We start from the raw sequence: 25,091 nt of genomic DNA, 5'->3' as shown, positions 1-25,091 counted from the left end.
ATACTTTTAAGGAGAAAGTTAAACTTAAAAAATGGGTTTTGGATTGCCTATGGAAAAGATTCAAATATGAGTCTGGCCATACCAAACTGTTTCTATATTAATCGTCTGCAGACGGATAGGTTTTTGTCTTCCTGATCGAAAAAAAACAAACATTTTGTACGTTCAACAATCTTGCTAACTATTTATAATTTCCTTTTACTATAATTCCAACTACAAAACACAAGTGTAAACAACATGCTTCATACTTTGTGCTATTATTCTTGGCATTTGCATCAGAAAATGTTGCAGTCTGTGTGATTCCCATGATCAATAAACTTAAATACAAGTTTGATTTGGACTCAGTGGAAATCTATCTAACAATTGAGAATGGTTCAGAATGGACCAAGGAGGCTCTGGTGTCTATATTTTACATAGGAATTCACTCATTTAGTATTTGTTTTGTTTTTCAGAGGCCTGTTTGTTTGTTTTCAGGAAAGATGGATAGGTTTTCATACATGGTATTGACGATAAACATAAAAATAATTTGGTATGGGCTAAGCGTGTCGTTGGGAAACTGGGGGAACTATATTGGTTTCTAAAGAAAGATTTAAAATGTTTTCAATGCCATAAAATTCTATTATGTCTGTAAATGTATAAAATCATAAAATCAATAAGAGTACATTTCACAATAAAGGATGTTAATGTTTTCTTTGAATGTATATTCTGTCGGAAAAGGAACAATTAATGATAGAATTCACTCCAATATAGGGAGATAAATATTTTAGGAAAAACATTATAAGCTCTGCGTGTATCATGTATTTCATAGTAAAACATATAATGCTGCAATCTCCTTGAAAATGTATGTTGAATAAGATATATTTAAACTAAAACTACATGTTTTCTAAAAATAAAACAGTCAACTATTCAAAATATATTTTAAAATCTTCTATTAAAACAAAGTTTGCATTTTTTTTGCTAGGTATTTTTCGACACAAAAAATAGATAAAATACTATAAACTGTTGAGCATTAACAAACTATTTATTATACAACATAATACAGACATGTTTAACAACATTATCTAGACCAATCAAATGAAAGCATAGAACTAATGTGAACAATCTGTGGCAATAAACAGACTCTCGACATTTACATGTATATAAAGCTCTATGGTTATAAAAACAAAACATGTACATAAAGCTCTACTGGATAAATACCCCACATGTACATAAAGCTCTACGGGATAAATACCCCACATGTACATAAAGCTCTATGGGATAAATACCCCACATGTACATAAAGCTCTATGGGATAAATACCCCACATGTACATAAAGCTCTACGGGATAAATACCCCACATGTACATAAAGCTCTATGGGATAAATACCCCACATGTACATAAAGCTCTATGGGATAAATACCCCACATGTACATAAAGCTCTATGGGATAAATACCCCACATGTACATAAAGCTCTATGGGATAAATACCCCACATGTACATAAAGCTCTACGGGATAAATACCCCACATGTACATAAAGCTCTATGGGATAAATACCCCACATGTACATAAAGCTCTATGGGATAAATACCCCACATGTACATAAAGCTCTATGGGATAAATACCCCACATGTACATAAAGCTCTATGGGATAAATACCCCACATGTACATAAAGCTCTATGGGATAAATACCCCACATGTACATAAAGCTCTATGGGATAAATACCCCACATGTACATAAAGCTCTACGGGATAAATACCCCACATGTACATAAAGCTCTATGGGATAAATACCCCACATGTACATAAAGCTCTATGGGATAAATACCCCACATGTACATAAAGCTCTATGGGATAAATACCCCACATGTACATAAAGCTCTATGGGATAAATACCCCACATGTACATAAAGCTCTATGGGATAAATACCCCACATGTACATAAAGCTCTATGGGATAAATACCCCACAAGTACATAAAGCTCTACGGGATAAATACCCCACATGTACATAAAGCATGGTAATTAAAATATCAACATAATCAATATACTGGTACAACATATCTTTCTAGCATTTAAAAACAAATTAAACGTATGGTATTAAATCTGGAATGTGGGTTTTGTGGATTTCTATAGACTTATTGGGCATGTAAATAAAACATCAAAAACACTTGATGATGGTATAGTGACATGGCAGCTAAATCAAGGAATGTTAACCGAGGCTTTGATATCTGTATTAGACCTCAAATGGCAAATTAAAACAACTGATACCAGTTTTACTTTCCTTAAGAAGCTTAACAAAGCACATTTTGGGTTGATATGTAAATACCTGGCCTCAGTATCACGAAAATACTCAAGTTTCAATCTCAACTCATTTTACCATAAAACATCAAAATTTATAGAAACAAATATATGATCATTGAATATGTTGATTAAAATCTTTTGTCTAGATTCCAAGGGAAAAATATTGTACAGCCAAAAATGTACTTAAGTACAATTCATTGCCTTTTAACAATTACCCAAGTATATTTTTTGCTCTAGAATTAGTTTTCTTGGAAATATTGTCAACATCTTTCAATAACATATTCTATGAGAAAATACATTTTAAAAAAGTATAAAAACTAAGAAGATTTTGAATAATACTATGCTCTTATGTGGTAAAGATTGAGATTGAGATTTGTCTTGAGCATTTTTGTGATACTTGGGTCAGGTAGTCTCTGAATAAAATGTCTGCTCTGTTATATTCATTATAAATAACTGTAATATTTATTATACTGGGACAAAAGTCAATTCAGAAGCTTTGGCAAGATAAAATGAGATCACTGCTTAGATGGTCCATGTGTTTTTCAGGATGGCGAAGAAATCATCATCACTGGTTACTGCAAGGCTGAGTCCCTCGTAATATTCCTCAAACTCTGCGTATGACACTTCCTCCTGCTTGGGATTTGGCAGCACAGCATCAACAAACGCCTGCAGACGGACATACAGATGTGAGAGAATCAAAAATAACGAACTCATGTTTAGAGAAATAATACAAGTTTAACATAAGGTCTTCTTGTTATGAGTCAAATATTTAAGGGCCAAAAATCATCGCCACACAATAGAACATGAGATACTTTTCATTTAGAGAATGATAAACAGGATGACAGATGGTAGGCTGCCCACAGCATTAACATAGTGACAAATACATATTCATTACTTGGGGAACATTGAATATGAGCTAGAAATGTTGAGGTTACCTGCAGTGGCCCTCTGTCCCCTGCGTCACGACCACCTGAAATAATTAATTCATACATTGAACGAGTCTGTATCTTTCCAACACATTTACACAGCTGCTGGCTAAAGGGTTGTCTTAATTTTTAACAAAACACATAACAAATATTGTAACTTTTTATTGTGACATGAAAGGCATATATTGCATAATAAAGGACAAGAAATGCTGCAATGCGACGAAACCAGGTTTTCAATGATTGACAGAAGAACTTCAGCCTTTGTTGTGAGAATTATAATTAAACTGTTTTGAACATGTTAGATATTCTGACCCATTCCAAAAGAATCATGCATATAATTTCCAAATTTGGCAAGTTGCCCCTAGATTTTGCATTACAAAATGAAGAGTTTTATAGATAATTTTTTCACAAAATATCAGCACAAATACTTTCCCCCAAAATGCCTTGAAAAAGCCATTCAATGGCTAATGAAACCACTATTGTGTCATTCTGCACTTAAGCTTCAGGAAAATGTTTTAGAGGCAGAGTATTGTATGCAGTTTTGATGAAAAACTATATCTATAACCCTTCCTATGTATGAAGTTTGGTCAAGATATGTCAACCCTAACTAAAGTTATTCAGTTTCAACTGTATTTTTTTCTATTTTTAATAACAGTGACCTTGACCCTAGGGACTCAAAACAACCCCATGAAAGGTATTTTTAATAACTTCCTTTATACAAAGTTTGGTCAAGATATGTCAACCCTAACAAAAGTTGTTCACTTTCATAGGTGAGTTTGACGGCGTAGGACGACCGAAAAACAACGTACGTCTTTCGAATAACCAGGTTTCACAATGTGAAAACCTGATTAAAAATGAAAGGACTTACCTTTGTTTGTCCGGAATGTTGTGTTGAAGAATTTCTGAATATCACTTATTGTAATGTAACCTTTTTTCCCAGCGTCTATCTTCCTGAAGGCCTGAAAAAGTTAATAACCTTACTAATCAAAATTCAAGCAGTAACATGATTTTGTGAGTAATCAATGGCTTTGATTGCTGAAAACATTTTTGTTTTAATTATCTATGGCTCAGCAGCCAGTAAGATATGTCCTCAAATTTGTGCAACAAGTGAGTGGATTTTTGAAAAAGGCCCAGTGTTCAAAACCTTAATGTACCGGTAAGTTTATGATGAGCAAGTTATATGTAATATATTTTGGATTTAGTTCACAATTCTGTGTATTTAGATTGTTTACCAAGTTCCGTGCCACCACAGGCATTAAATTTGTTTCTATCATCATGCAGCATTCAAATGCGATAAAGTGTATTTATGGTATTTCCCCGACTATAAGGCGATCCGCTTAGAAGACGACCCCCTAACTTTGCCCATGAAATCTGGTGTTTTTGTCTCGACTCTTGTATAAGACGGGGTCAATTTCTAAAGCAAATCCAGCACTTGAAATTCCTCAAGTCTTTGCTTAGGATTATTGATTTTTATTTTCTGATAGTATGGTATGTTTAATCCAGCCTAGACGCAATCTTGGAGTTATGTGGGTTCATACAGTTCAAACCATTGCAGTGCACCTTTGATCTTTACACAGCTCGTGCTGTGACGTCATAAATTGTACTGTTTGATCTGCAGCCGACAAACACCACACATTCCATTACATGTGTTAATAAGTTAAATTTTCCCAAGTGTTTGTTTTGATTGCAGTTGATTGGACTTAAATTTTGAGAAATAAATAGGCATTGATGATTGCGGATAAATTAATGTAATGATTAATGAAATGTGTATTAAATTCTGCCCGTTACATGTATCTGCATGATATACGCAAAGTCTAATCGTAAGGAATAAGTAAGTTTTATTTACGAAATAGAAAATATAACAATTCAATTTTTTGAATATTTTTTGTTCAAAATATTTTAAAGGTAGCAAAATATGTCTCCTGTGATAAACAACGTGTTTGGGCCGATAACAAGCGTTATATCCAGTGTTCATCGTAGCGAAACAAAGCTGATGGTCGTCTTAATCCGATGGGTGTGATCGTGTCACTATATTGGGGGGTCATCAACAGACAATAAATCAGTCAGTCGAATACCTTATGTTGAATATTTCTGATTCTGACTCTATTCTTTCTGAATTTCTTATAGCCTTGCTTATAAGACGGGCCCCCTACTTTAAGGTTAAAAATCGGGACCATATTTCCCCGTCTTATAGTCGAAAAAATACGGTAACTGTACCTTTCTAATGAGGGATTTCCTGGCCTCCACCATGTTGCCTATAACGGCCCACATGTACACGCTATAGTCTAGCTCCCCGGTCTCAGCTTCATCAAGAATCTCAAACAGAGCATCCAGGGTCTGAAACAATGTCAGAACAGAATCTGATAATAATGAGAACCACAAACACAGCATCCAGGGTCTGAAACAATGTCGGAATGGATAATAACGAGAATCACAAACATTAGCATCCAGGGTCGGTAACAATGTCAGAACAGATAATAATGAGAATCACAAACACAGCATCCAGGGTCTGAAACAATGTCGGAATGGATAATAACGATAATCTCAAACACAGCATCCAGGGTCTGTCACAAGGTCAGAACAGATAATAACAAGAATCTCAAACAAAGCACCCAGGGTCTGTAACAATGTCAGAACAGATAATAATGAGAATCTCAAACAGAGCACCCAGGGTCTGTAACAATGTCAGAACAGATAATAACGAGAATCTCAAACAAAGCACCCAGGGTCTGTAACAATGTCAGAACAGATAATAACGAGAATCTCAAACAAAGCACCCAGGGTCTGTAACAATGTCAGAACAGATAATAACAAGAATCTCAAACACAGCATCCAGGTTCTGAAACAATGTCAGAACAGATAATAACAAGAGTCTCAAACATTAGCATCCAGGGTCTGTAACAATGTCTGAACAGATATTATTAAATCTATATCAACAAGAGAGTATAAAAAGAGCACCACAACTGAATGTGGATACTTAATCCTATTTTTCTCAATTGTTGAAGAAGTATAACTTAACAAATAATATAGCCAAAATTTAGGGGCTTACATGAACATGATAATATAATTATTATTGCCACCGCTGAAGGTGCACAATTAAGGTTGATGCCATTTTTTAAAAATTCTAATGAATTATCATGTTATACTCTTTTGATACAAACAAAGAAAAACATATGATTTAGGTACTGATAAAAAAATAGTATCCTTAATAAATGTTGTTGTTTTTAATTAACAGCTTAGTGGCCACACATGCCCCAATTAAAAAAACACCAAAACCTTGTTAATATTTTTTTTATCTGTACATAAATCATATGCTTTTTTTGTTCTGATAATTCAAGTCAAATGAGCACTGGTAAACACGCTAATGCAATACAATTTAAAAGAATAATTTCTGCATCAACCTCTATTATGTGCCTTTAAATGATGTTTTATGTTTCATGATAATATCTCAAAAAGATTTAAGTAAGTAAAAAAAGTTTTTGCACACTTCTCACTGATGATGAAAACTTCACCAAGGATTTGACAATACCTAAAATATTTCTTTGAAAAACAGATTTGTTAAAAATACTGTATTTGTGCCAATACTATTTTTTTCTTCATATAAATGATTTGGAAAATAAAGCATAATTAGTTATTGCATTCATTTGGAGATCAATCCTAGATGGGAATATCATAACAGTATAGCTCATGTCCCTATACCTCACCTCGGGCGGTAGGTCAATATGGAAGTCAAACAGCCCTTTCTCCAGCTCAAACCGATACAGCACACCACTTCCCGTGCCCGCTGTCTGCCGATAATAGCGACCCAGTCCAGTAATGGTCTTGATGGCGCGCTTCTGTATCTTTTTCTGTACGTTCTCTGAGATAAAACATATCCATGACAAACACCATGTAAAGGTTTAAATGGAAAGTTGAAAAAATGTATCCTGGGATATCATATTAATAGCAGCGGAACATTATCTTAAGTTTTTAAATAGGAAAATGAATTAGCACTCTTGACTAACAACTTTCAATATGGTCACCAGCCCAAGATCCTTTTCAAATATTTACTCAACTGAATACATCATTTAAATCCAGTGCATAATTTAATCAAAATGAAAATAAATTCTGGTTATTTCATAATTTGATTTCTTTTAAGAACCAGCATTAATGTATACTAACTAAATAAAGTCATCAAAATATGCAAAAATATAATTGAGTACAACTTAATGTTTTTAGTCATTACTTATTTTTTCTCTAAAACATTATTTTAACAGTGAGATCAAAATTAAAATTTGAACCATGCTAGTTAGTTAATAACTACTTAAAGCATTTTTGAGAAAACTGAAGCAAGCTTATTTCTATACAAGAAGTGGTCCTATACAATCACACATACCCTGGCAGGAGACTTACTTTGTATGGTTTTGATGACCATTTTCTCCGTGAACGCCTGTTTGCTAGGAATGTGTAGTCGTGTGTAGACATCATCACACTTGTGGGATGGTACACCATCAAGACTGCAACATACATGTAGAAACATAGCAGGAATAAACACACCAGTACATGCTGGTTATAGGGTAAAATGACTGTGCCATGTCACAGCTTTGATCTTGATCACTGTGCCATGGTATAGCTATGATATGGTCAGAGAGTATGTGAGCAATGCTGGTTATATCACTGTGCCATGGTATAGCTATGATATGGTCAGAGAGTATGTGAGTAATGCTGGTTATGTCATTGTGCCATGGCACAGCTATGATCTGGTCAGAGAGTATGTGAGTAATGCTGGTTATATCACTGTGTCATGGCACAGCTAAGATGTGGTCAGAGAGTATGTGAGTAATGCTGGTTATATCACTGCGCCATGACACAGCTATGATCTGGTCAGAGAGTATGTGAGTAATGCTGGTTATATGACTGTGTCATGGCACAGCTTTGATCTGGTCAGAGTTAGTGAGTAATGCTGGTTATATCACTGTGTCATGGTACTGCTTTGATCTGGTCAGAGTTAGTGAGTAATGCTGGTTATATGACTGTGTCATGGCACAGCTTTGATCTGGTCAGAGTTAGTGAGTAATGCTGGTTATATCACTGTGTCATGGTACTGCTTTGATCTGTTTAGAAGGTAATGCTGGTTATATCACTGTGCCATGGTATATCTATCTATGATATGGTTAGAGAGTATGTGAGTAATACTGGCTATATCACTGTGCATGGCACAGCTATGATATGTTAAGAGAGTATGTGAGTAATGCTGGTTATATCACTGTGCCATGGTATAGCTATGATATGGTCAGCGAGTATGTGAGTAATGCTGGTTATATCACTGTGCCATGGTATAGATTTGATTGGTTAGCGAGTATGTGAGTAATCCTGGTTATATGACTGTGTCATGGTACAGCTTTCATCTGTTAAGAGTTAGTGAGTAATGCTGGTTACATGACTGTGCCATGGTACAGCTTTCATCTGGTCATAGTTAGAGAGTAATGCTGATTATATGACTGTGTCATGGTAAAGCTTTCATCTGGTCAGAGTTAGTGAGTAATGCTGGTTATATGCCTTTTACAAGGTACAGCTTTGATCTGGTCAGAGTATGTGACTGTGAGTAATGTTGGTTATGTCATAATACTGATTTGATCTGGTCAGAGAGTATGTGATTAATGCTGGTTCATAGAGTACCCGACTTGCACTATTGCAAGTGTCCCTGGGCACATGTTTACAAACAGCCTTAAGTCTGAATTCAGACACAAGACTAAATATTCTTTATTTTATTATAAAGAGTATCGATTGTTAATTTGTTGCATTATATTACTATTTTAAAGTTTTACTATAATAATTGTGTACATATATTCTGTAATACAAATGGAATAAAGATCTGTTTTGTCATTTAATACAAGTTTTCTTTTGTCCAATACCAGATTTGGACTGAGACTTATTAATCAAAATCATGGACCCAGTGCAGTGGGACAACGATTGCAAACAGCCTCAAGTTGAGTTCAGACTTAAGTGGCAAAACTGCACTTCTTCATTTCATTGCAACTCTCCTTCTAGTTGAGTACTGATGATGAAATTTGTTGAAATAGAGAAAACTTGAATCTGACACATATTTTTGTAAAACAAATGGATTTAAGATTATTATTTGTAATTTAATAACATATATTTTCTGAGTTTGAATCCATCCTAGGACTTGAGACTATTCGCTATCACTGCCTCTGAATCCTGGATTGATCTCAAACATTTTCTTATGCTACACCAAGAACAATGTTACAAAGCCCCATTGATTTAATGCACATTCATGATAAAATGAATTCAGTAAGACAGATCTGGTATTGTTTTTCGCTGCAGTTTTACAGGTCAACTCACAGTATTTTGCGTTTTTCCTCTTCCTCCACATCAGTGACCCGGAATGTCACCTCGGCGATTTTCTTCAGAGTCTCTGGCAATGAACTCTGACCTTTAGTTGCTATGGCAATGTCAGAACCCTGCAACAGACTGGCATGATAACATGTGCTTTCATTTAGATGTAAATCATAGAGCTCTTCAAGAAAAATGCTATAAATGCCTTGAAATGAACCTCAATGGTATTTATAAATAATACAGTATTTTTATTAAATAGAAATGGTAAAAATGTAAGCAGAAAATGTAAATAGTACAGTAAGGCAAGTGATCCTCTACCAACATGAAGCTTGTTCAAATACTGCTGCCTTAGCATTCTTTTAATCAAACAATGACAACTGTTTAAAAAAAAATACACTTTTTATCTCGTTTTTTTTCTTCAAACATTAATCATCCAGTTTAAAGTGGTTAAAGTCTCTTTATGTTCCCACTTACAGCACAGATGTCCACGAGTGTGTAGGGGTCACCTTTCCGTGGGCCGTGTAGGTGGGAGAACCTCCCTCGGGATATGAATGGCAAGGCTTTCGCACTGAAACACATCATACATAATGCATGTCACTATCCAATGTGGGTTATATAAACTTTTATAATTTCAGAACTCGGCTTAAATTTCTTTTATTATGGCAAAACAAGGCTTTCATCATCATTACCATAAATGTTCAAGTCACTGTGATGTGACCTGTAACTTCTAGGTAATAATTGGAAGAAACATGTGTGCCAACTTTTTGGAACTAGGTTTTTACCATTTCTCATGGGCAACATTTAAATCAAGAATTGGGTAATTCAAAACGCAAGCTATACTGGCAATGATTTATGATTGCTATCAAGGTAGCTTTAGATACTGTGAAATCATTTATATTCATTGGCATGAAATTTCGTGGTTTGCCGAAAATTTACAATTTCGTGGGTACTTGAATTCGTGGTTTTTCATTTTTTTTTAAAAAATCGAAACTGCGATCGTCCTAGATCGTCTGCATTATCTCCACACGCTGGCCCGTGATTTCCGTCCTCTACGTCACTCGGTTTATGACACTCACTTAAGTGATACGACATGCCACTTAGTGCATATACACATGTCAATTATCGATTTAATTGGAAATTAAGGTCATAAAAGAAGATGTACCCTGACAATATTTACGGATAGGCGAAGCCATTGAATGCCAATTAAGAATTTTGCAAACTGTGAAAACACCAAGAAGGTCCGTATATTTGAGTAAGCAATCCCAAAGTTAGCTGATGTTTACAAATTCAATCACTTTTGAATATCATCTTATTTCATATCAATGACAAATCATTTCAATAAATATTCACACGTTTTTGTTTAATAAGTATTATGAACACGTTGTTTTGTACATTGTCACGTTGGGTGCTCAGTAGCCTCAAATGTAATCGATTAATCATTTCATTAAAGAAAAAAATCGAAAACCGACAATCATCACTCACATCTTGTAAACCTGGAGATTTTCATGAACAACACACATTTAGGCACGTGCTTCTGTCATTTGGTTCATAAAAACACATTTAAATGATCTGGTTTATAATTTGTTAAAGGCAGATATAATATATTAACAAAACAATTAAAGTAAGATATACAGTGAGACGGGTATTGACGCTGTATACTGCGACCTCGGTAACGAATAAACTAGAGTATGTACATAACATGGCAAGTGAAAACGCGAATAAAGGGTCTTTATTTTGTGGGATCTTGAATTCGTGGATCATCCAACCCACAAAAACCACGAATATTAATGCCCCACGAACATTAATGATTTCACAGTAATGGTGTATAAATCACCTTTTACCAAACTGGCGAAACTCATAGATGGTGAGGGAGTTATCAATGCTGAAGAAGAAACCTGTCAGTTCTCTAATGGCATCGTGACCGTTTCTGTAAAGAAGGGAACAAGTTAACAAGTGTGTTTATAACAACTCAAACATTCAAAAGTACCTAAATCTGGCTTTGATATTTTAACTGTTTCCTCTTGAATGATAAAAAATAGATTTCAGCACTCTCATAGTATTGACAATGTGTTCATGAAAAGTCTAGCATTAACATTCATGATCAGCTTATCACTTTTCTTAGATTAGGAGCAAAACTTCATCAAATTTCATCAAACTTTATTTTATCATAATAAGAGTATTCTGTCTACGGCTATCTGTAATGTCTGTGTTTTTATTCACATCATAAAAGACCAACGTCATACTTGCATGTTCATATGTGTGTATGTATTTATTCTTTTTCTCGTGTTGTGAATTTCCAAACACTGATGATGTCCTATCAGAAGAACAGCAAATATCAGACGCTGTAGTAAATGATTACCTTGTGAGAACACGGGCACCAAACCTCACCCGCTTGGACAGTAGGTTCTCTGTTGCCGTACTGGCCGTGGTAACCCTGCAAATGCAAACTTCAATTACAGATCAACCACTTGATAAAAATTGATTTTCATTGTACTGTTTGAGTATGTCTTGTTTCTGTCATTTTGAGCTAATTGTAACATCTCACAAATGCACAAGAATTGAAATTCATGTTATTTAAAACCATTCAGAACTAATCTCATGTAAAAATTGACATTCAGTTAAACACCGCTATTCCGAACACCGTTTATCCGAAATTATCGCCATTTCAAAATTATTTTTCGGTCCCGATTTTACTCCTTCTTTGTTTAACTAAATTTTGAATCTTTAATCTGAAATCGCTAGTTCGAAATAATCGCTATTCCGAAGTAAAAATTAGGGTCCCGATTTGGTATTTTACACCTATTTATAAATTTTTATTTCGAACTCAATTATGTCATAGTTTTTCACACCATACTTCGAATGCACTCAGGCACTTGAGGTGAAAATAGAGCATAATTAGCACTTGTTAAAGAATGACATTGAGCACGCATATGTTACAAACATCGATGTCAGAAAATTAGTGATTCATTTTGGTGCTGTAGTGTGTATATAATTGCTGGTTAACACAACCTGAATATTATTTCAAAATGTCTATCTCATCAGATTCGATTGCCGCATTGCTCACTTGGCCCGCTACCGAACAATACATGCTATGTTCCGAATGCATACATGTGCTGTTCTGTTGTTTTAATGTTTTATGTTGTTTTAATAAAGAAGTATAATAACGAATTATTTGTCATTTATTAAACAATGTATCGTAAGTAACGTGTAACCATCGTTGCAATCTCCATGACAATATTTCACGCAATCTATAATTCTCGAACGCTGTCATTTTCTGAAAATGGTTAATCCGAAATATCGCTATTCTAAGGAATGAAAAACTATTTTCATTGGATTATCTAGTCACCCCTACTCTGAATGGAAACACTGAGGAAAGTCTAAGGATAAAGGCACTGTTTTAAATATGGGCTCAGAACCAGCCGCAACAAGGCTTACTTAGAATCATGTAAAGCCCTGTTGCTTCCCCGCGGGCGCCGCCCTGCTGTCATCTGCGCCCGAATGTTCTGGTCTGGGTCACTGATTACTCCCCTAAAAGCACAAATAGAAAAAATAAAATGTTTGCAAATCTAGCTTGTTTTGGAGTTTTAATTAATTAACGGCAGTTTTCCAATTTGTACATGTCTCAAATAGTGTAACAATCCTTTACCTTGTACTTATCAAGTCAATTTCAACATATATTTTGTTGCCTAAAGCCTATCTAGAAAAGATGGAGTCATTTTAAATGTAGCATTAGCCTTCATACTGTCAATTCTGTGCTTAAATTGGACAGGGTGGTCTTGCAGTCTACATGTCTGCCCATATACCCTAGGTAACATCGAGGCACATTCTTATAACCTTTAAAGAATTATAATGGTAAACATAACTTTGTAGAAACTTACTCCTGATCTATTTTAGTTAAAATAGAGCTACATGTTCATTCAAAGAGTATGAGGTTCATGTTTGATCACCTTGAGAGTTGGTCAACCATAACCGTCTCCAGTAACTTCAGCTTCTTGTTGTGGTCTAGCAGCTCCTCCTGCAGACACATAATGGCAACATTTACAATTACAGCAACATTGTGATTGACAGCCACAATAACCTCAACATGAACATCATCAGAGACAACAACATCAACATCTATATTGACAACAACAACTACATGGACAGCAACATTAATAAGAACAGTAACATTTACACAAACATTACAATGGACATTAATATTATAATTGGCAGCAACATCACACAGCATCATTAAGATCAACATTACTATTGACAGCAACACCAATACAATCGCTTACATCAATTATTTGATAGAATTCTATACAGTCGAACCTAGTTGGCTCGATCCCACAGGAACTGCCGAATGTTTACATTCAGTTTAAACTAGAGATTGCTTTTTTGAAAAAGCGCTTGTCTCCCCTATTGTGTGGTCGTAGCTAAGAAAAAATAAATGATGGAAATGAAATTTGTAATTTTGGACTGGAGACAGTGAAGTTTGGTTTATTCACCCGTATCAAATAGTGAAGAGAAAAAATGACAAAAGAGATTTCCATGGCTATCGAACTTGATCAAGATATTATGGTCACAATCATGTATGTAAAGTTTGGTGAGGATTGGACACATACTTTTCAAGAATTAGATTGGAAACATATATTTTTGAAGTATTTTTGGCAAAAAAGGGCCGTAACTCCTAAATGACTAAAGCGATTTCCATGACTATCGAACTTGATCAAGATATTATGGTCACAAACATGTGTTTAAAGTTTGGTGAGGATTGGACAAACGGTTTTCAAGAATTAGATCGGAAACAATCTTCGGGACGTACGTACGTACAGACAGACAGACAGACAGACGTACGTACGGACAAGGGCAACCCTATATGCCGCCACTTTGTGGGGGCATAAAAAGTGTTGTTGATTAATCTTGGAAAATGTAAACAAAGTTTGCATTGTATGAAGTTCCCGGGCGCAAGCGTTATTCAACTATTGATCGGAAACCATTTTTTAGCTCATCGTGACCTTGACCTTTGACCTACTGATCACAAAATCAATAGGGATCAACTACATGACCAACTTGCATACCAAGTATTAAGTTCTTGCGTGCAAGTGTTCTTTAGTTACTGAGCGGTAACCGTTTCTTCACCTCAAGAACACGGCAACCTTGACCTTTGACCTACTGATTTGAAAATCAATAGGGGTCATCTACTAGTCATGACTGACTAGCTTACCAAGTATGAAGTTCCTCGTTGTAAGCGTTCTTTATTTATTGAGCGGAAACAAAGTGTGACGTATAGACTGAAAGACTGACTGACTGACTAACGGACTGATAAAAAAATCAATAGGGGTCATCTACTAGTCAAGACCAACTTGCATACAAAGAATGAAGTTCCTGGGTGCAAGCGTTCCTTAATTTGATGAGCGGTGACCGTTCTTTCACCTCAAGGTCACGGCAATCTTGTTCTTTGACCTAGTGATCTCAAAATCAATATGGTTCATCTACTAGTCATGACCAACTAGCATACAAAGTATGAAGTTCCTGGGTGCAAGTGTTCTTTAGTTATTAAGTGGAAACCATTTCTTCACCTCAAGGTCAGGGTGATCTTGACCTTTGAACTACTGATCTCAAAATCAATAGGAGTCATCTACTAGTCATGACCAACTAGCATACCAAGTATTAAGGTCCTGGGTACAAGCATTCTTTAGTTATTGAGCAGAAACCATTTTTAAGCTTAAGGTCACTGCCAACATATCATGTTAACCTGAAGGTAACCTTGACCTTTGACCTTTGGATCTCAAAATCAATAGGGGTCATCTTCTAGTCATGAACAACTAGCATGTCAAGTATGAAGTTCCTGGACCCAAAGGATCTTTAGTTATTGAGCGGGAACCGTTTCTTCACCTCAAGGTCACGGCGACCTTGACCTTTGACCTAGTGATCTCAAAATCAATAGGGTCATCTTCTAGTCATGACCAACTAGAATACCAAGTATAAAGTTTCTGGGTGCAAGCGTTCTTTAGTTATTGAGCGGAAACCGTTTCTTCACCTCAAGGTTACGGTGACCTTGACCTTTGACTTAATGATCTCAAAATCAAAAGGAGTCATCTACTAGTCATGACCAACTAGCATACCAAGTATGAAGTTCCTGGGTACAAGCTTAGTTAGTTAGTTAGTTAGTTATTGAGAAGAAACCATTATTAGCTAAAGGTCACTGCCAACGTATCGTTTTAGCTTAGTTAGTTAGTTAGTTAGTTATTGAGAAGAAACCATTATTAGCTAAAGGTCACTGCCAACATATCGTTTTTTTACCTGAAGGTAACCGTGACCTTTGACCTTTTGATCTCAAAATCAATAGGGGTCATCTACTAGTCATGAACAACTAGCATACCAAGTATGAAGATCCTTGGTCTAAGCGTTCTATAGTTATTGAGCGGAAACGAAGTGTTTGTAGTGACTGACTGACAGACTGATGGACTCACATGAATGGGGGAGACATAATGAAATCTGTACTCTACATCTAGTTTGAGCCAAGAGAGTTTGAGTGTACGGGGTTAGACTGTACAAGCAGGCTATTTTTTCAACCAAGTGCTATTGTAATATCCATTGTAAATGAAGGTCGCATGCCATTTATTTCAAATAAGGGCACCGATTACATCAAGAAAACTGGTATAAAGTTCCTGCTATCATTATAATTGATCGTTACTGACAATCTATTGATCTTACTGCATCCATCCTGCGTATGTATGTGTTGGTGGCAGTGTGTGGTCGGTTTGACCAGGAACGGTCCACCACGTCCTGCTCACCATCCCCCGACTCACCGGCATGTTGTTGTCGAACCTCGGCCACAACAGCATTTATCTCCTCCTGAAAACACACATTAGATCCCATATCAGATCACAAACTTACAAAACAATAAGAACAGACAATTTTTACCATTTGCCCCCAAATTCCTTTTTTGAAATATATATAAAAATATGAAATACTCTCTAAAGGATTGTATATTTTTGCATAAGGAATACTGCCAAACAGCAGCTATAAAACAGCCTAGGACACAAAAGGATTAAAATGAGGACATCAGCACACCTCAGTGAATTCTTTGTTTGCTGCCGCCCTGTAACCGTCCTTCATTTCTCTCTCGTACTGTTGGTACATGTCCCGGTGTCGCTGGGACGGTGGGGGTACAGCATCAGGATCTGCTACAGGTGGGGCATCCCAGGCCGTCGGCTGGAAGTACCGTAGTAGGGTTAGAGAATTAATACAGGGTCCTCAGGTACCTCATTGTGATAAAGCAGGGTGGACGCTTACAGAAAGTTAGTACAAGGTAATCAGGAACTCGGTCTTCGCAAACAGCTTGATCCTTTCTTTATTTTAAAATGGCTGAAAAACTAATGATTATTATACTGTGTAGCATGGATAAGATGCAGGCAAAATCAGAAGCAACCGTATTTGATGTGACAAATTTAATTTAATTGTAACAAGAGCTGTCACAGAGACAGCGCGCTCGACTATTCCGCCGCTTTTCAGTGTAAGAATTGAAAAGTTTTGGCGAAACATGCATGGATCACTGTTAGATTAGATTTCAATGCAATACAGGATGTGCTGAGATATTAACATAAATGTGGTTACATGCAAAATTTTAACCAGAATTTTTAAGTGTAATAATAAAGGGCCATTATTTTGCAAAATACAGTTATCTAACTTGGTTATTCAATTAGGTTGGGTGGTTGAATACCGTTGTGTAAAGTCTCAATGCAATATATCAAGTAGTTGCTGTGATATTGTCCAATGTGTGCTAACATGCAAAACCTTAACCAGAATTTCTAAGTCGCATGATAAAGGGGCAAAAATTATATAATATGAAAGATAGAGTTATCTTACTTGATTAAATAAGAAGGTTAAATATTTGGGAGCCTGTGTGTAAAGTTTCAATGGAATACATGATGTATTCGCTGAGCTATTGACTTAAAAGTGGTAACATGCAAAACCTTAACCAGAATTTCTATGTGAATAAAAAAGGGGCCATTATTTGAATTTAATGCAAACTAGAGTTATCTTACTTGGTTATTTAAGTAGAATGGATGGTTGATTACCATTTTATAAAGTCTCAATGCAATACATATAGTAGTTGCTGAGATATTATCCTATGTGTGCTTACATGCAAAACCTTAACCAGAATTTCTAAGTCAAATAATAAAGGCCCATAATTTGCATTTTATTAAAAAAAAGTGTTATCTTACTTCATTAATTTAGTAGGTTATATAGTTGGGAATACATATCTAAAGTTTTAATGCAATACATGATATACTTGCTGAGATATTGACTTAAATGTGGTTACATGCAAAACCTTAACCAGAATTTCTAAGTTGAATAATAAAGGGCAATTATTTGTATTAAATGCAAACTAGAGTTATCTAACTTGGTTAATTAAGTAGGTTGGATGGTTGAGTACCATTGTTTCAAGTCTCAATGCAATACCTCAAGCAGTTGCTGAGATATTAACCTATGTGTGCTTGCACGCAAAACCTTAACCAGAATTTCTAAGTCAAATAATAAAGGCCTATTATATGCATTCAATGCAAACTATAGTTATCTAACTTGGTTAATTAAGTAGGTTGGATGGTTGAGTACCATTGTATCAAGTCTCAATGCAATACCTCAAGTAGTTGCTGAGATATCAACCTATGTGTGCTTGCACGCAAACCATAACCAAGGGGTGACGCCGACGCCGGCGCCGACGCTTGGGTGAATAGTATAGCTCTCCTTATTCTTCGAATAGTCAAGCTAACACTAAGGTTAACCATACTCAATTTTAAACTACCAATACAACTAAATCCATCAAGTGATGCTTTTTACGTCCCTTTGAAACCTTTAAAATGTAAACAAACGCCTTATCTTTCATTTATTTCTCTATTTTAAGCAAATTCGGTCAGTAATGGACTCAAAAATGTTTTTTTTCAGAAGTCTTATACTAAAGGTAGGATGCAAGCGTTTTTTAAATTAAATTCCAGGGTAAAAAAAGTGTGTCCTATTCACAGTATAACACGGTAATCACAACTGAATGCCAATTCTCAGCTGATTTTTTTTATCGGAATTTCAACAAATTATAACTAAAAATGTAACCTTGAACAAAGATATTTTTGTGATTACCAGTAAATAACCAGTCTTTAAGATTTTAAGCAGGATTTTTTTCTCATTTTATCTCAGATTTTTCTAGCTGTTGCTGCACCTTAGAGGGCCTGGGTGTGGTAGGTTTCTGTGTCACTGTGGGTTGTCTGTCCCCTTCCCTCAGGTCGAGCCCTGGCATGCCAGTAGGACGACTGCTTCTGTATGAATGCTGAAACATAAATACATAAATGTACACTATGCTCTGTATGGATTAGCTGCGGTCACAGCTGATTTCTTTTAATGCCTCTTTTCTATGTTATTATATTCTAAATGAAAACTATTAAAAAATTGCTTTCACACATCAAAACCATTTATCATTTCTTTAAAAAAAAAATTTTTATGATTTATTGAACTTCAAATTAAACTTAATTATCATGACAATGATAGAATACATAGTACAATATCTAATTTATTTTATTTATATGGATTTATTTCAGCCTGATTGTGAATACACCATACACTGTTATGAATAATTCAAGTCCTTTTCCTGAAAAGAAACCAGTACTGGTCTCCCTTTGAAGAGATTGTTCCCCTTGCTGGGTCTCAAACCAATGACCTCTTGGGTGATAGGGGGACACCTGCACCACTAGACCACTCTCACCCGGGTGGCACTCAAACCAACGACCTCTTGGATGAGATGTGGACACCTGCACCTCTAGACCACTTTCACCCTGGTGGGGATCAAACCAACGACCTCTTGGATGAGATGTGGACACCTGCACCTCTAGACCACTTTCACCCTGGTGGCGCTCAAACCAACGACCTCTTGGATGAGATGTGGACACCTGCACCTCTAGACCACTTTCACCCTGGTGGGGATCAGCCAATGACCTCTTGGATAAGATGCGTACACCTCCACCACTAGACCACTCTCACCCTGGTGGGGATCAGCAAATGACCTCTTGGGCCAGATGCACACACCTGCACCACTAAACCACTCTCACCCTGGTGGCGCTCAAACCAATTACCTCTTGGACAAGATGCGGACACCTGCACCATTAGACCACTCTCACCCTGGTGGCACTCAAACCAATGACCTCTTAGACAAGATACAGACACCTGCACCAGTAGACCACTCTCACCCTGGTGGCACTCAAACCAATGACCTCTACGACGAGATGCGAACACCTGCACCACTAGACCACTCTCACCCTGGTGGCACTCAAACCAATGACCTCTACGACGAGATGCGGACACCTGCACCACTAGACCACTCTCACCCTGGTGGCACTCAAACCAATGACCTCTTCGACGAGAGCGGACACCTGCACACTCTCACACTGGTGGCACTCAAACCAATGACCTCTTAGACGAGATGCGGATACCTGCACCACTAGACCACTCTCACCCCGATGGGGCTTAACCCAATGACCTATTGGGTGAGATGCACACACCTGCACCACTAAACCACTCTCACCCCGGTGGGGCTTAAACCAATGACCTCTACGACGAGATGCAGACACCTGCACCACTAGACCATTCTCACCCCGGTGGGGCTCAAACCAATGACCTCCTGGGCAAGATGCGAAAACCTGCACCACTAAACCACTCTCACCCTTGTGGGGATCAAACCAATGACCTCTTGGGTGATAGGGAGACAGCTTTACCACTACGCCAACCTCACTACACCTGTGTTCTATTTCTCAAGACAAAAATAACTCTTTTGTTTTGGTTATTTATATGATATTTTCGAAGCTCAATCATTAAGACTTTAATCACGCTTAGTTCCAGTAAACTTTAAGTATAAACATCTATGTATCATAATGCCAAGACCACTGACTTTACTTAGGTCTTCAGTGCTTTAAATTCCAATCTTCTAGTATCTAACAATAGCATTATTAGTTGTAACTCACAGCTGATGGTTGTCTCTCGGAGAGCCTATGGCTTCTAACTGTCACATCACTACCCCAACTGAAACAGGCAACACACATTATCTTTTCTTACAAATGTTGAATTTACAGGAGTTTATCAGAGGAAGTTTAAATAACAAAAATACATGGTTTTCCATTTTTAAGAAAAGGGAAATAATTCTATTTGTTGAAGCAACAACTTTTCCAGTGAAAAAAAGCAGTGTACCCCTCTGCAAACTAACTATCCAAAAAGCACTGAGCCACGCTCCAAACAAACAATACAATATAAGCAGTGAACCACCCTCTGAACGAACTATACGATAAAAACAGTGAAGCACACTCCGAATTAACTATACAATACAAGCAATGAACCCCCTCCAAACTATACAATACCCTTCAAACTAACTATACAATACCCTTCAAACAAACTATACAATACCCTTCAAACTAACTATCCAATACCCTTCAAACTAACTATCTGATACAAGCAGTGAAGCATCCTCCAAACTAACTATCCAATACCCTTCAAACTAACTATCCAATACCCTTCAAACTAACTATCCAATACCCTTCAAACTAACTATCCAATACCCTTCAAACTAACTATACAATACCCTTCAAACTAACTATCCAATACCCTTCAAACTAACTATCTGATACAAGCAGTGAAGCATCCTCCAAACTAACTATCCAATACAAGCAGTGAACCCGCCTCCAAACTAACTATCTTATACAAGCAGTGAACCCCCCCCCCCTTATACAAGCAGTGACCCCCCCCCCCCCTCCAAACTAACTATCCAATACAAGCAGTGAACCACCCTCCTAACTATCCTATACAAGCAGTGAACCACCCTGCAAATTAACTATCCAATACAAGCAGTGAACCCACCTCCGAACTAACTATCTTATACAAGCAGTGAACCACCCTAAAACTAACTATCCAGTACAAGCAGTGAACCCCCCTCCGAACTAACTATCCGATACAAGCAGTGAACCACCCTCAAACTAACTGTCCAATACAAGCAGTGAACCCCCCTCCGAACTAACTATCCGATACAAGCAGTGAACCCCCCTCAAACTAACTGTCCAATACAAGCAGTGAACCACCCTCAAACTAACTGTCCAATACAAGCAGTGAACCCCCCTCAAACTAACTATCCAATACAAGCAGTGAACCACCCTCAAACTAACTGTCCAATACAAGCAGTGAACCACCCTCAAACTAACTGTCCAATACAGGCAGTGAACCCCCCTTCAAACCAACTATCCAATACAAGCAGTGAACCACCCTCAAACTAACTGTTAAATACAAGCAGTGAACCACCCTCAAACTAACTGTCCAATACAAGCAGTGAACCACCCTCAAACTAACTGTCCAATACAAGCAGTGAACCCCCCTCAAACTAACTGTCCAATACAAGCAGTGAACCACCCTCAAACTAACTGTCCAATACAAGCAGTGAACCCCCCTCAAACTAACTGTCCAATACAAGCAGTGAACCACCCTCAAACTAACTATCCAATACAAGCAGTGAACCACCCTCAAACTAACTGTCCAATACAAGCAGTGAACCCCCCTCAAACTAACTGTCCAATACAAGCAGTGAACCACCCTCAAACTAACTATCCAATACAAGCAGTGAACCACCCTCAAACTAACTGTCCAATACAAGCAGTGAACCACCCTCAAACTAACTGTCCAATACAAGCAGTGAACCCCCCTTCAAACCAACTATCCGATACAAGCAATGAACCACCCTCCAGACTAACTATCTGATACAAGCAGTGAACCACCCTCCGAACTAACTATCTGATACAAGCAATGAACCACCCTCCAAACCAACTATCCGATACAAGCAATGAACCACCCTCCAGACTAACTATCTGATACAAGCAGTGAACCCCCCTTCAAACCAACTATCCGATACAAGCAATGAACCACCCTCCAGACTAACTATCTGATACAAGCAGTGAACCCCCCTTCAAACCAACTATCCGATACAAGCAATGAACCACCCTCCAGACTAACTATCTGATACAAGCAGTGAACAACCCTCCGAACTAACTATCTGATACAAGCAGTGAACCACCCTGCGAACTAACTATCCAATACAACCAGTGAACCACCCTCCAAACTAACTTTCAGATACATATTTCAATTGTTGCTTCATGATATGTATTGCACAAATTGTGACAATGTAAAAATGTAAACATTAATTTATACATTATACATGTATCTTGCTTTACAGATTAGTTTGAAAGTTTTTTACATGTTTATTCTAAAAGCTCCTTTGTGAAGATGGCTGTAAGCAAATAAGAAACAAGCATGGGTAGAAACCAGACCACTTGTGTTGCTTCTCGAACCCAAGATGTGAAGCTTTAACCAACAACCTCTAGAGTGGCAGAGACCTTACCCAATAGACCACTCTTACTTTCATATTCTGGTATGATCAAATGTTCACCTGATATGAGTCCTTATACCAATAGACAACACTCACCTTCCAATTCTGGTATGATCAATTGTTTACCTGACATCTGTGCGGGCTGATTCTCCACCATGAATTGGGTAGTCAGCTACCTGTATCGGCTTGTACACATAGTTACTAGTCTCCTTCAGGTACTGGAGGTCCAAACCAGGGATCCTGGGTAACAGTAACATTATTGGTTATAGGTGACAATGGAGTACAAACTCAATAAATAGGGTAATTTCACACAATTTCAACATGGCATTACTTTAAAAGTATAAATAAAGTACTGTTATTCTGTAATATGTCATTCAACATTATAAGTGAAAAAAGTATGCTTATTGACTATGAACAAATTAAAAGCAGATTACAAAATAAATCATATTTCATACTGGGGACATGTGATATCTCCTAAATTCTGTTTTTGTAAAAAAAGAGAAACGAATCCTGTATGGACAAGTTCGTGTTTTCACATTTTCTAATCTTTTCTGTCATTTTTTTAAGCATTCTTGTACATTTTTCAGCAGAATTGGAATTCCAGTTATAGTCAAAAGGACGCATTTTTCCCAGTGAAAAAAAATCCCTGGCCCCATATCTAACACTTATTTATGATATAATATATGTTCCAGGGCACTTACCCTTCTGGTTTCTGTGACTGTCTAGAAGCTGGAACATTGTCAGCTCTTGATGGCGTCCGCACAATTTCTTCACCCTGGAATACAACAGCACGGTAACTTCAGAAGTTTAACATTGCTTAATTAAGCAGGTTGGATAGTTGCGAATACATATCTAAATTTTCAATGCAATACATGATGCATTTGCGGAGATAATGACCTATATAAAAGGTGCTTACATGCAAAACCTTAACCAAGGTGTGACGCCAATGCCGACGCTTGGTTGAGTAGTATAGCTCTCCGTATTCTTGGAATAGTCGAGATAAAAATTATGGAGCTGTCACAAGTCTGCAAATTTCAAAATCCTATGTTAAACCGATGGCAACCTGTCACATATGTAACCATCTCATTATTATTGTAGTGTATGTGGGTAAGAACCAGCCGCCAGGCAAGCTCAGTTGGTGAGAGTGCCATGATGGTGAGATGGCAGTCGTGGGTTTGAGCCCCATACAGTGCACACATTTTCCCAGGTTGTTATTTAACTGGGGTCAGAAGCAAAAGGCAAGAGTGCCTGGATCAGCCAGATGGTTTGATTGGGGAAGGAGTGTGTGTGGGTGAGAACCAGCGACCAAGTTAGCTTAGTTCGTTAGAGTGCTGTGCTAGTGTTTTGGTGGTTGGGGTTTCTAGCCCCACACTGGACGCACTTTTCCTCCAAGGTTTACTTTACTGGTGTCTGAATTTAAAGGCAAATTACCTAGAATAGCTTGTTGAGCTAATGGTTGATGGCGGAGGAGTGTAGTGTGTGTGGATAAGAACCAGCCGCCTGGTAATAGCTCAGGTGGTTAAACTTAAACGGCTGCGCTAGTTTTCTAGCATTTTTGGGTTTGAGCCAAATCCTGTTTTACTTTATGTCCTAAGTTTACTTTATCTTTAATGGACTCTATCCAAAATGGTATAACAATAACGTACATTAAAACATTCAAGTAAAATATAACTAAAATAAATCCCACTTACTGTTATTGGATTTCTAGACGTCAGTTGCCGACTCCCTGGTCGACCGCTCAGAGGCCGTCCCGTCACGGAAAAGCTCATGGATAAAAATTTAGTATATTTAGTTTATTCAAATGGAATTACTATTTGCAAGCGAAATGTGAAAAATTCCGTTGTTTGTGTAAACAATCTGTCTCAGTCGGACGACTGAAAAAGATTGAACCCAAAGAAAAATTCATACCACTAATAGTATTATAACGCCTTCAATTCAATGTAGTGCTAAAACCTGGTGTTCGGGAACCGGTAATGCCAGCTATCTGGTACTTTCCAATACACCGGGCTTTCCTATCACGGGTTAGGTGAAACCGTGCCAATTATAGCTTAATGGCCCGGGTCGGTATAAAACGCAGCGATTAACGCAGCCAATATAAGCATATAGGGAAAACGCAGCGGTTGCGCAGCCAATATAGACATATAGGGAAAAGGTGT

The 25,091-nt window shown here is 37.2% G+C and overlaps 1 protein-coding gene across 1 annotated transcript; it reads right to left on the bottom strand.

Moving 5' to 3' along the window:
• Positions 1 to 1,846: 1,846 nt before the first annotated feature.
• On the bottom strand, positions 1,847 to 24,793 carry LOC128238661 (calcyphosin-2-like). The gene is made up of 19 exons (XM_052954792.1): positions 24,627 to 24,793; positions 23,637 to 23,710; positions 23,062 to 23,175; positions 20,537 to 20,594; positions 18,745 to 18,852; positions 16,602 to 16,742; positions 16,242 to 16,382; positions 13,490 to 13,557; positions 12,978 to 13,070; positions 11,902 to 11,976; positions 11,377 to 11,469; positions 10,017 to 10,110; positions 9,549 to 9,667; positions 7,599 to 7,702; positions 6,911 to 7,065; positions 5,424 to 5,543; positions 4,075 to 4,165; positions 3,216 to 3,250; positions 1,847 to 2,946 (listed from the first exon to the last, which is right to left on the bottom strand). The coding sequence occupies exons 1-19, from the start codon at positions 24,702 to 24,704 to the stop codon at positions 2,803 to 2,805; spliced, it is 1,905 nt and encodes a 634-aa protein (XP_052810752.1). The 5' UTR covers positions 24,705 to 24,793; the 3' UTR covers positions 1,847 to 2,802.
• Positions 24,794 to 25,091: the final 298 nt, after the last annotated feature.

Source organism: Mya arenaria, chromosome 6 (assembly GCF_026914265.1).
Source record: "Mya arenaria isolate MELC-2E11 chromosome 6, ASM2691426v1".
NCBI classification, from domain to species: domain Eukaryota; kingdom Metazoa; phylum Mollusca; class Bivalvia; order Myida; family Myidae; genus Mya; species Mya arenaria.
The sequence above is the reverse complement of the archived record's forward strand: the minus strand, read 5'-3'. Positions and strand labels throughout refer to the sequence as shown.